The 11120-nt window shown below is 42.2% G+C and overlaps 1 protein-coding gene across 6 annotated transcripts in view; it reads left to right on the top strand.

Annotated features, from left to right (window-relative positions):
* KDM4C (lysine demethylase 4C) overlaps window positions 1–10866 on the top strand; it is a 389491-nt gene extending 378625 nt beyond the window's left edge. For all 6 annotated transcript variants that reach the window (XM_087444566.1, XM_087444572.1, XM_087444571.1 and 3 more), the window contains 3 exons: window positions 1603–1722; window positions 4936–5028; window positions 9783–10866. In XM_087444566.1, coding sequence (XP_087300692.1) covers window positions 1603–1722; window positions 4936–5028; window positions 9783–9959 — 390 coding nt within the window. In that variant the 3' untranslated portion in view covers window positions 9960–10866. The remainder of the gene's footprint in view (window positions 1–1602; window positions 1723–4935; window positions 5029–9782) is intronic.
* Window positions 10867–11120: the final 254 nt, after the last annotated feature.

Raw genomic sequence — 11120 nt, forward strand, 5'->3', positions numbered from 1 at the left:
ACAGTGTGTGTTTAGAAGCTGCACCTTCCAGTGTTCTTAGTACCATGCACATATTTGGAAGGGAAATGGAAAGTGAGGTGATAACCCCAGGGGCATATATAGAATACGTTTCTACAGCCTACCCTTTCAATTCTGCATACCCTGACATCAAATATGAAGGCCAAGAATAAACTTATTTTCATTTGACTAAGTTAGATGCAGACTGTAACTTCCACAGAGCCCCTGAGCACACACTTTTTTTCTTTGCCCATAGCTCTAAATGGAAGCAGTCTGCAGTGAGAAAAATGAACAGCTGAGCCTTTCATGTGTACTCTGAACCCAACAATAAAATGGCCACTCCTTTCTAATGCAAAATTTTTATTAATAATGAAAAGTAACACATGGTGGATTTCTAGTCATAAACAACTAAATATTTCCTGTGTGTGCCTCTCATCGAAGCCACAGAACCATGCCCAGTCTGCATTTATAGCTTGATTGGTCAAGTGTGCATTTCAATCAGCCAGATTGGCCTCATCAGGAAAATACCAGTATTAGCAAAACATGAATCGCTAAATGTGTAAAAAGTTTATCAAAGTAGTCAAGTATTGAATTTGTTTGTATTCAAGTTTTATTGTGTCATACCCAATATGTTCAAATTTAAGAGTTTGCAAACTACATCTGTGAAAACATTTTATTATTTTACCTGTATACCCCCCGCTCCCTCCCTCCCCAGAAAGGAAAAAGCACTTCCAGGAGGGACTGCCGGGGAGTTTGCTCTGAATTAAATTACTGCCTTAGGAGGAGGCAGTGTTGAGTAGAAGACCTGAAGTGAGAAGACTGGTTATGGTGCCACCATGATTACCTGTGGAAGGAACTGGGCTCGTCACTTGATGGGGAGATGCTGGCAGAAGCAAGCCTGTTGTGGGAGGTCCACGGGTCTTCAGAAGAGGCCTGCCAGGCAGGACACAACCCTCCCAGCTGCACCTGCCACGCTGCAGATGCTCCCTGCTTTCTTTGCCCTTGCTGCTTCGTCAAGGCCTACCAGCTCCCATCTCCCTCTGCTTCTGCCCCACCCCCAGTTCCACCTGGGTGCCCTCGGCTCTTCTCCTGTTCAGCTTCACTCCTCCAGAGATCCTGACAACTTAAAGGAGCCTCCTCGGAGGCTCAGTTTACTTCTCAGTAAAGTGGGAATAATAAATAACCTCTTCATGGAGCGATGATGAGGATCAAATGAGATGTATGTTAAAGCATTTTGTTAACTGCACAATGCTATATAAATGTCAGGTGTTATAAATCATTAGCTGGTCTATTTCTCACCTAAAGCAGTTCCTATGCATATTTTAGTTACCCTCTGAACGATTCTTTGTCAAGTAGCAAATGTAAATGCTGCTGTTTTCTCCTGCTTGGATTATGGTGGTTCCTTTGCAACTTTATGATGTAGGCTGAATCTTTAAGTACTCCTTTGGCTCATATCTCTTCCTCTGAACTCCCACGCAAGATCATAATCCATAAAACACAGAGGTAATAACTCCTTTTAATTGCCAGGAGTTCATCATTTGCTAAGTTCTAAAGGCAGTCACTCAGACACTTGTGTTGAAAAGCCTGTCTCTGTTTATTCCACAGAGCCGAGACTGTGTGAAGCTGGGCCCTCCTGCTGAGGGAGAAGTGGTCCAAGTCAAGTGGCCCGATGGCAAACTCTACGGGGCAAAATATCTGGGATCAAATGTTGCCCACATGTACCAGGTGAGTGCTGCCCTGTGTGTGATGCTTGCTGAGATGGACTGGAGAAGCCAGAGGGCAGATAATATATCCAGTGTGCTGCTGACCAGTAAGCCATATGAATTTGGGGCACCTCTTGTTTTATAAGGAGACAAAGATTTGATGTCTGATGACCCAGATATTGGAGTTTTATTACCAAGTTCAATACTGGGAAACTCAAATAACATTTGATGAATGGTTTAATTGTAAGAAATATAGTTAGGCCAAAAACTTTCTGGTGTTTTCTTATGTTTCCGTTATATGGGGAGAAACTAATTGGCTGGTTTATCTCCCTGTAAGCCAAGACGGTAATGGCTCTTCATCAGCCAGCTGCCCCTGAATTGGTGGCTTTTGCCTGAGAGACATAACCCCCATTGGGCATCTCAGCAAACCTAAACCAATGGTGCATTGGCACAGATGTGGCCATTTATCCACCCAAGCTTATAGGAGTGCTTATTTAATGAAAAGTACAGCTGTGGTTGGACATTCTGTTCTTCAGGGAACTCTACATATTATTAAAGGATGCATATATGATTAAACAATGAAATTACTTTATCCTTATCAGAAATGAGTTAAGCTCTAATAAGGAAAACAACATGGATGGCACATGTGTATTTATATTCCTTCAGAAAGCCTTTAAAAAGGAACAAATTTATTAGAACCCCAATACATTGTAGTATTTTCAGTAACACGCTGGCAGACATCAACATTCTCAAGCTAAGCAGTAGAGTAAAAACAGGAAGATTGAAGTGAAAGGAGAAGCAGCAAGAAGGTTCAGGCCTGTTAAGTTAAAAATGGCTTGAGGATGATAAGACTGCCAGTTTCAGCAGAGAAATTGTTCCACGACTGATAAGTGGCAAGGGCTTAAATGGAAGAGCACAGTGTAAGACACCGCATCAGGAGCTGGAGCACAGTGTGATATGAGTGTGCAAAGAAGTGGGGAAACTTAGGGGAGAACATTTTTTAAAGTCTAGAAAAACTCCAAGGGCAATGGGGAGGGGAGGATCTTTATATACACATTGTGCATGCATGTGCGTGGGTATGTGTGTGAAGACCATTTTCCCTGTTGTATGTGACAGTGTTAAGTTGCAGATTTAGGTCATTTATAACAGGGTAGGTGCTGGAGCTTGTTTGTATCAGAATATCCCAAGTTAGGCAAAAATCACAAGACAGGCTGATAATACTGGAGATTCCTAGAAAAGAAGCGTTACTACATCATTCAAAAGAAAATAATTACATTTGGTTAAACAATAAATGCCAAAGTGAAGCATCATACATGTAGCAAAGCTATTAGCTACGTGAAAAGTATCATAATGAGGACATGTTGAAATTCAGGCTAATTAGTAATCAGCATGTTAGCTTTAGCTGAATTGATGATGGCCTATCCACATAGAACCGTGAGCATATTTATAGACTCAATGAAAAAGTTAAGACTAATATTAAAATTGTCTCTCAAGTACAAGTAGTTTAAAATTCCTCATTAAACCAGTAGCCTTTTGAGATCCTTTTGTGTTTTGTGTCTAATTATTCAACCTCACCATTGAATAAGCAAAGACATTTATAAAAATAGATATGACTAAAACCCCTACGGCACGGTGCTCAAAATCCTAAGTATATGCAGTTTTTGACCCTCACAGTAGCTCTGCAAGGTAGGTGCTTTGACTCCTATTTTACAAATGAGGGCAAAAAGGCTCAGTGAGTTTAATAATTTGTTCAAGAGCACCCAGCTAGTGAAGGGAAGAGCCGGAATTTACTCTCAGCCCTGCCCCAGCTAGGGTGAATAACCAGCCCAGCTTGTGAGGGGCTGTCCTTGATTTTAGCGGTGAAGGTCCTGCATCCTGGGAGACCCCTCAGTCCCGGGCACACTGGGACAGTTGGTCACCCTAGCATTCTCCCTTTTTAGTTTTATAATTGCCTTTTTCTCTTTTAGAATTTTCAAATGATCTAAAACAGAAGAAAGGTAGGCACAGGTAGTTTTAGCTGTGTATCAAATTACTAAATGAGAAGACACCTTGACCTAATTAAATAGTAAAGAAACCAGTCTGCTAAAACAAGGCCAGGAAGAAAAACCTTCCCCTCTCAGCCTCCTGGGAAGGAACAGGGAGAGCTCTCCTGTGACTGAGACCTCATTCCACCCTGTTGTTTCAGCGTGTCGTATGTGAGCAGTGCATGGATGATAAAAGTTTATATATTTTTTTCTTCATTTTAATATTTTTTAAAACTTCAGTTCATTTTCTTTTTTATTAACATAGCACAGCTGCATGGTTTAACTTACCTTTTAACTAGAGGTACAAGCATATTTTTATTTCTTATGAATAGAGTTCAGACAAACAGTCAAATGAGGGACTTCAAAAATATCATAGGTAGTTCAGAGTTAGAACATATTAGATATTCTACCGTGATTATGTCCCTCTTGTTGTTTTCTCCTAGAAGAGTTCATGTGGGATTAAACCTAAACCAAAAACGATCACTTTGAAGAAGGCATTTGATGAATTTCCCCTGATGCTCTAGGTTTCTGTTAGCCAGTGTCACTTACCTTTTCTCTGCTAAAATCTCCTAAAATGTTGGAAAAACTGGTTATGAAATTATTTGCTGCCATATGATTAGCCTGGAAAAAGAAGTTTTAAACATTTTCATTTTAGATGATAATTTTCACACCTTGATGTGGTTTACACGTTATGAGGTTGAGAACCTGGGATTTTCCTGGCCGATGGGTTGAATTTGACAAAAGTGTGTTTTGAAAGTGAAGCTCGGTAAGAACTGAAGAAATTATTTCATCTGGGAGGATTGTTATACAAGAATAAACATATCATTATTTCTTTCTTAAAGAGAAACAGTCCTCCCTCTTAGGTTGAAACAAAAGTACTGGCAGGCCCAGCCCGTCTTAATGCTCAATTGGCCACAGTCTCATGTTCTGAGATATCATTTGAGCAGCAACTGCTTTTCTTTGTTTTTGCTTGGGAGGGATGAAATTCTCATATATTCTAAGACATTTTCAAGAATTTTGGCCTGTGTGAAAACATATTTTGTTCTTAGTTTGATAAGAACTTTTCTTCCTCCTTGGCTGTTGGCTGGTTCTTTTGTTTGTTCTGCTTGAGTCATTTTTTCCCCTCTTTATGTAGTTAATTGGAACCCTAAAAAAACGGTGAATGCTTGTTTGTTCTTCAATATGTATCATGATACCTTATTTTTCATTAGGTCGAATTTGAAGATGGATCCCAGATAGCAATGAAGAGAGAGGACATCTACACGTTAGACGAAGAGTTACCCAAGAGAGTGAAAGCTCGTTTCGTAAGTGCTGGCAAATGCCCCTCGGGATCTGCCACGTGAATCCCTCATCCTCTCCCTCTGCTTCCCAGGCCCAGCGGGAAACATGTGTAGGCCTTGGGATTGATTCTGAAGAAAGCCAGTGCAAGTCTTCCCTTATCAAAACCTATGAATGCAAACTTCAAATTTGGCCAAAAACAGGAAATCTAGTCCAGGTCCCTTATTTTTCTTTCTAATGAGGTCAAATGATGCTTCTTTGTGTTAACATTTATTGGCATGGGAAAGTGGTTATTGAGTATGTGTTCTATGCAGGGCACTGGGAACATACAAAGACGCCATCAAGGCATTTACAGTCTTGTTAGTAGTAAAGAAAGTATTCAATAGCAGATCGAAGGGGACTCGGCATAGTGAACGTCCGGTTTCCTGGAGCCTTTTCATACACTGACTAACTTCTCTCAGAAGCTCACTAATGTTTGTGTCGGTTCATAAATAAACCAAGCTCTCATTTTTATAGTATAAGGAATAACAAAGCCCAAATACTAGTTATGGGAATACTAAAGCAGTTTTTTAAAAAAAGAAAATGCTGTTAGTTTCAAGCCCTGTACATACCATTAAAAGACAAATAAACATGGACAAATAATCAAAACTGAAGTTGTTAAAAAATATAATTCACAATAACTTAGTTTTCATTATTGTATCATAAAATATTTAGTGGACCCTGAAATGAAGTCACTTTTACTCATTTAGAATTGCGTCTACTGCATCTGCAAAATGATAAATCCTGAACAGGGAAATTTGAATGAATGGGATTTTTCTGACTAAAATGAAAATATTTTTCTAAATAAATGACACCCTTAGTTCTCAGTGCATGCTTATGATATACTTTTCTGCAGTGATAGAGTTACCATAGATTAATTTGGAAAAACCGTGGGTTTCCTTAAATGTTCAGTTGTGTGTTTAACTCCTTTCCTCTCATGTGGGATCCTGAGAACAGGGTACCTGCATCAGGTGTGAACTGACTTTTCCTTCTCTGCTGCATCCTTGAGGGGAAGGTCCTTCAAAGTGAAATAGTCAAGAGAAGAGTGATAGTAACAGTACTGCTACCTACCACGTGAGGAAATGTGGCGCATAGGGGACCCACACACCCGAAAATAGCTTAACTACCATCACAAACTGCAGAGAAAGAGAAAATCAAAGATTCCTGGGGCCGGCCCCGTGGCTTAGCGGTTAAGTGCGTGAGCTCCGCCACTGGCGGCCAGGGTTCGGATCCTGGGCGCACACCGACGCACTGCTCGTCCGGCCATGCTGAGGCCGCGTCCCACATGCAGCAACTAGAAGGATGTGCAGCTGCGAATTACAACTATTTACTGGGGTTTGGGGGAGAAAAAGGGGGGAAAAAAAGGAGGAGGATTGGCAATAGATGTTAGCTTGGCTGGTCTTCCTCAGCAAAAAGAGGAGGATTGGCATGGATGTTAGCTCAGGGCTGATCTTGCTCACACACAGAAACAATTCCTGTTGTACAGATGTCAGCTAATCCTTAACAAAGACCTAAAAATCCTGGATAACTTGTCAATGTTCTAGGTCTTGAAATCTCTTGAGAACAGCTTTCTGTTTCAAGATGCTAGAGACAGCTGGCTCTCATTCTGTGCTCCTACCTTCCATGAATTCTCCCCCTTCCCTTCTTCTCCCCCACTGCCTCTCCCTTTTCTTTCTTTCTTTCTTTTTTTCCTTTTTTTAATCACCTAGAGATTTAGAGGATGGGGGTGGAGTAGGCAGCCCTCTGGAGGTCTTTCAGGTCTTTGATTATCTAATCCATGTATGGTTAAGCATCCTACCAGCTGGGTCTTGCAGATTTCAAATACTGTTTCTTAATCGCATTAAAAGAAAGCTTTTTGCTTTCTGCTCTGATCACAGTCTCTTTGTTCCACAATAGATTTGGCTCCAGTACCAGGATGCCTTCCCATATATAAAGCTATATGGAAGGCATCCTGGTACTGGAGCTCCTGAGTTTTCTACAGTCTGTTTCTCTGAACAGTCATTCCAACATTCAACTTTTTAATTCTCAGAGAAAATGTTTTTAATTAAAAAAAAAGGCGGTGAAAAATATATATATCACATATATACTCTGAATATAACCTGTTATGTCAAACAGTTGAGCCTAGTAGAAAATATCTTCAGTAACAAAACTCACAGTCACTAAATCCACCTCTGTTTTTATTGAATCAAAGTCTTATGTGCTCCTGTTGTAGCAAACCAGCTTTTCCTTCGGGTTGGTATATAATCCTCTGGCCCTTGGCTAGTCTGTCTATGACTGCTATTTCTTTTCCAGTTGGTGAAACAAATCTAATTGGAAAACTCATTGATGGAAGATATTTTATGATTAGAGAAATCTCTTTGGTTTTTTTAAGGAGGGGTGCATTAGCAGCCCTCGCTGGGAGGCCTGCATGTTTTAATGACTTCTGCTCACCCAGACACACGCTGACTTGGGAAGAAATTTTTCAAAAGAGTCAGCAGTCCACCCTGGTGATTGTGCTGGGTTCTTTCCCACTAACTTCAGAAACGGCCCCATTACCTTTTATTGTCTCACAGAATAACCATAGCAACGGTGCATATTTAACTAGAGCTGCTGTTAAATCGGTTTTATTATTGTATTTGAGAGGCTGACTTTTGCTGTTCTCGCACAGTGGCAACACGTTCGTAGATGTTTTATTTTCTCCTTTGATAACTTTAGCACTTATAAAAGGGAAAGATTACTCAGAGGAAGTACTTTGCCAAGAATGAGTGAAACAAAAATCTTTTCTCCTAATGACAGAGGGTGCCCAACCAACCAAAGTCGCTTAGTTTTCTTCCCAAGTGGAACGAGGGAGTGTCTGGGGGAACCCATGGAGGTCGCCTGTTACCCTGGAAAACCATCTCGTGAAAGGCAGGGAACATGCCCAACTGTCCAGTTGGGTCCATTTTTTTAGTTTTCAAGCTTCTTTGTAACTATTCCATTGTTTGTCTCTTCTTCACGATTGACCGTGTATTTTCAAGCCCTAAAAGCTGGACTGTGCCTCTGTCACCAACCAGCGGAGGTGGCCTCAGTGACACAGTGAGATGCACTGTGTTGGTGTCATCTGAAGTGATCCACCTCTGTGGAAACCAGTTGGGAATGCATTTTAGGAGGCAAAATCCTAGGGAATTAGGAAGCAAAAATAGTGCTTTAATATAGACTTCACCTGAGCATAACAGAAAATGCCCACATTCCTTCACCCAGGTAACGCTTCCTGAGCAGTGACTAAGCGCTGGGCATGTTCCTTGGTGTTGGGAATATGTATCAAATTGGGTACACAGTCCCTGATGTCCTCACCCTCAAGAGGTTCAAGGAACCCCTGATGGGGAGAAACTTACCTGCCCCTGCCCTCATTCTACTGCGATGGCATGTGAGAGTGTTGCAGGAACCCAAAAGAAGGGCCCTCAAGTTTGCCTGTGGCAGAGAAGATAGGATATCTCCCACACAGAGGAAATAGTGCATCCAAAGACAGAGAGGTGTGAGCTGGGAACTGCAGATAATTCAGTCTGACCAGAGCGTGGGGCGGGATTATGCCAGGTTATGTAGGTCTAGCCTAGGGAGCTTGGATGTCATTTTGAAAGCAGTACGGCTATTGAAAGATTATCAGCAGGGGCATCACATAATCAGAAAGTTTTTAGAGAGCTTTCTTCTAGTGGTTCCGTAGAAAATAGCCTGAGGGTGCAGCTTTTGTTACAGTCATTTAGGAAAGGAAGTGTGAGGGCCTGCACCATGGGGTCAGCAGGGATAAAGAAGAAAGGATGGAGCGCTTCGAGGAGGGGTCCTGGACAGGGTGAGGACAAGGGGAAATTTACAATGACTTTAGGTTTCTGATCAGTGTAGCTAGAGGGATGAGGTTGGTGGTGCCATTTATGGAATATAGGAGGGACAGCAATAGAGAAGGAAGACTTTGAGTTCAATTTAGGACAGATTGATTCGAAGTGCCTGTAGGATAAACACTCTGAGATGCCTGCTGGGCAGCTGGACACACAGGCCTGAGCACAGGAGGAGGTCTGAACTGAAGCGAGAGAAGTGAGCATCCTTGGAGGAGACGCAGGAACTGAAGCCATGAGTGTGGGCGTGAAGGCCCGGGGAGCATATGTGGAGAGGAGAAGGCCAAATGCAAAACCCCAAGAGTATCAGAGTTGAACAAATAGTAAAGAAAGGGGAACCCCTAAGACATCAGCAACGAGCAGCCAAAGGAGGAGAGACAGGAGGAAGAATTTATTAAGTGACAGAGGAGAGAGCTTCCAGCAATAGTCAGGTGACAGAATAGCCAAATAAATTTAGGACAGGAAAGTGTCATAGGAACTAGGACTTGAACAAGGACAGTTTGAGGGAAGTGCTGGGGGCAGAGGCCCAGAGGTGGATAGGAATGGGGTGAATTAGAGATGACTCCCGACAAATTTGTCAAATACCTGGTTGGGCAGGAGCCAGAGGGGAAATGGAGAGTGAGGAAGCTTTTGAATGAGATGACTTGAATCCTGCTTGTGTTGGGGAAAGTCCTTGGGAGTTGGAGATCCTGAAGAAAGTGAGGCTAAATGGAGGCAGGAGCATGGAGCAGGTGGGGAGGCTCCAAAGCCCCGTGGATGGGGACCTTCCACCCTGGGCCGGTGACCCTGGCCGTGGCGCCCCACCCCCACATTGAGCTGACTGAATCAGATCTCTGTCCATTCTTGTCGCGGTCAGATACCATGCCCTTCTGCAGTGTAACCCTGGCTGTTTTTAGTCCACAGCCTCTGATATGCGATTTGAAGATACGTTTTATGGAGCAGACATAATCCAAGGGGAGAAAAAGAGGCAAAGAGTGCTGAGCTCCAGGTTTAAGAACGAATATGTGGATGACCCCGTGTACCGCACTTTTTTGAAGAGCTCTTTCCAGAAGAAGTGTCAGAAGAGACAATAGTCTGCCTGTGCTGCTGCAGGCAACAGAGCAGCTTGGGCCTGAAGAGGAAAGATGAAGGGACAGCCTTGGGGCTGTGCCATGTGTTTCACTGGGGTAGGTGACGGGGTGTGTCCCTGACAGTGGAAGATGTGGCTTCCCAGAGTTTGGTCACCAAAAATGCAAAATACACGTATCTTGAATTGGAGACAACAATCTGAAGTCATCTCCTAGTCTTGCTTTCACTTGTGAGCAGTTGTCTTCTGTGATCCCAAAGAATTTTTCTAAGTGAAAGGAAATAATAATGAATCAGCCACCAGAAAAGCCACTGCCAGAGAGGAGGTGGATCCCCACGAGTGGCCGAGGCCCCTAGTCAGGGAACACATGGGGACGCCCTTCCCCACCCCAGCAGGTGGGAGCTCCATACCCGGTGGGAAGGTGATAATTGATACATTTTTCACAGTCAGGGAAGGACTCTCACTTATTTGTTTTAAATGGCAGTTTTATAAGACATTTTTAAAACACAAATGGCATGTATGGTGATGAGACTTACCCGTGTGCTACCTGTATTTACCTTGTACAGAACTTTTACATTTTTTTATATCCCTATGACTTTTGATTGTGTCTGATGAGAACTGAGTTGTTGGCCCTTGAAATTTTTGGCTCTTGAGAAAGAATTCTTATGAATTGTATGGGAATTTTATATATTTAAAGAGGGAGATCTGGGACTGTTATTTTTAAACACTTTTTTTTCATAATACATATTCTAAGTAGATATTTATAAAATATGTTTCTTTCATTATGTGTTTATAAAATTAGAGTTTAAATAAATATGCTTTGATGCATAATTTTGAACTAATATGATTTTTCCTTTTTAAAACAGCCTGAAAATGTACTAGTGTTTGAAAATAAAGATTTCCATTTTCTCCAATTCTGTCTCTGACTTGCTTATTTTGTCTAAGTTTAAACTTATGGAAAGACAAGTGGTGTCTGGGAGCTGGCCATGAAGACATCCTGGGGCCCAGGTTTGTCAGACCTTCTGTCACTGACTTGTTACGTAACTGTGGGTGCATCGCCAGACATTTATGGCTTTGTCCTTGGGGATAAAGACCCCGCTGCCTGTCCACAGTGCCAGCTGAAGTGTTTTCCTCAGCTTCTTCCTTAGGCCTGGAAGAAATCTGAGCA

The sequence above is a fragment of the Ceratotherium simum genome, chromosome 20 (assembly GCF_057802395.1).
Source record: "Ceratotherium simum simum isolate JZ-2026a chromosome 20, ASM5780239v1, whole genome shotgun sequence".
Classification (NCBI taxonomy): Eukaryota; Metazoa; Chordata; class Mammalia; order Perissodactyla; family Rhinocerotidae; genus Ceratotherium; species Ceratotherium simum.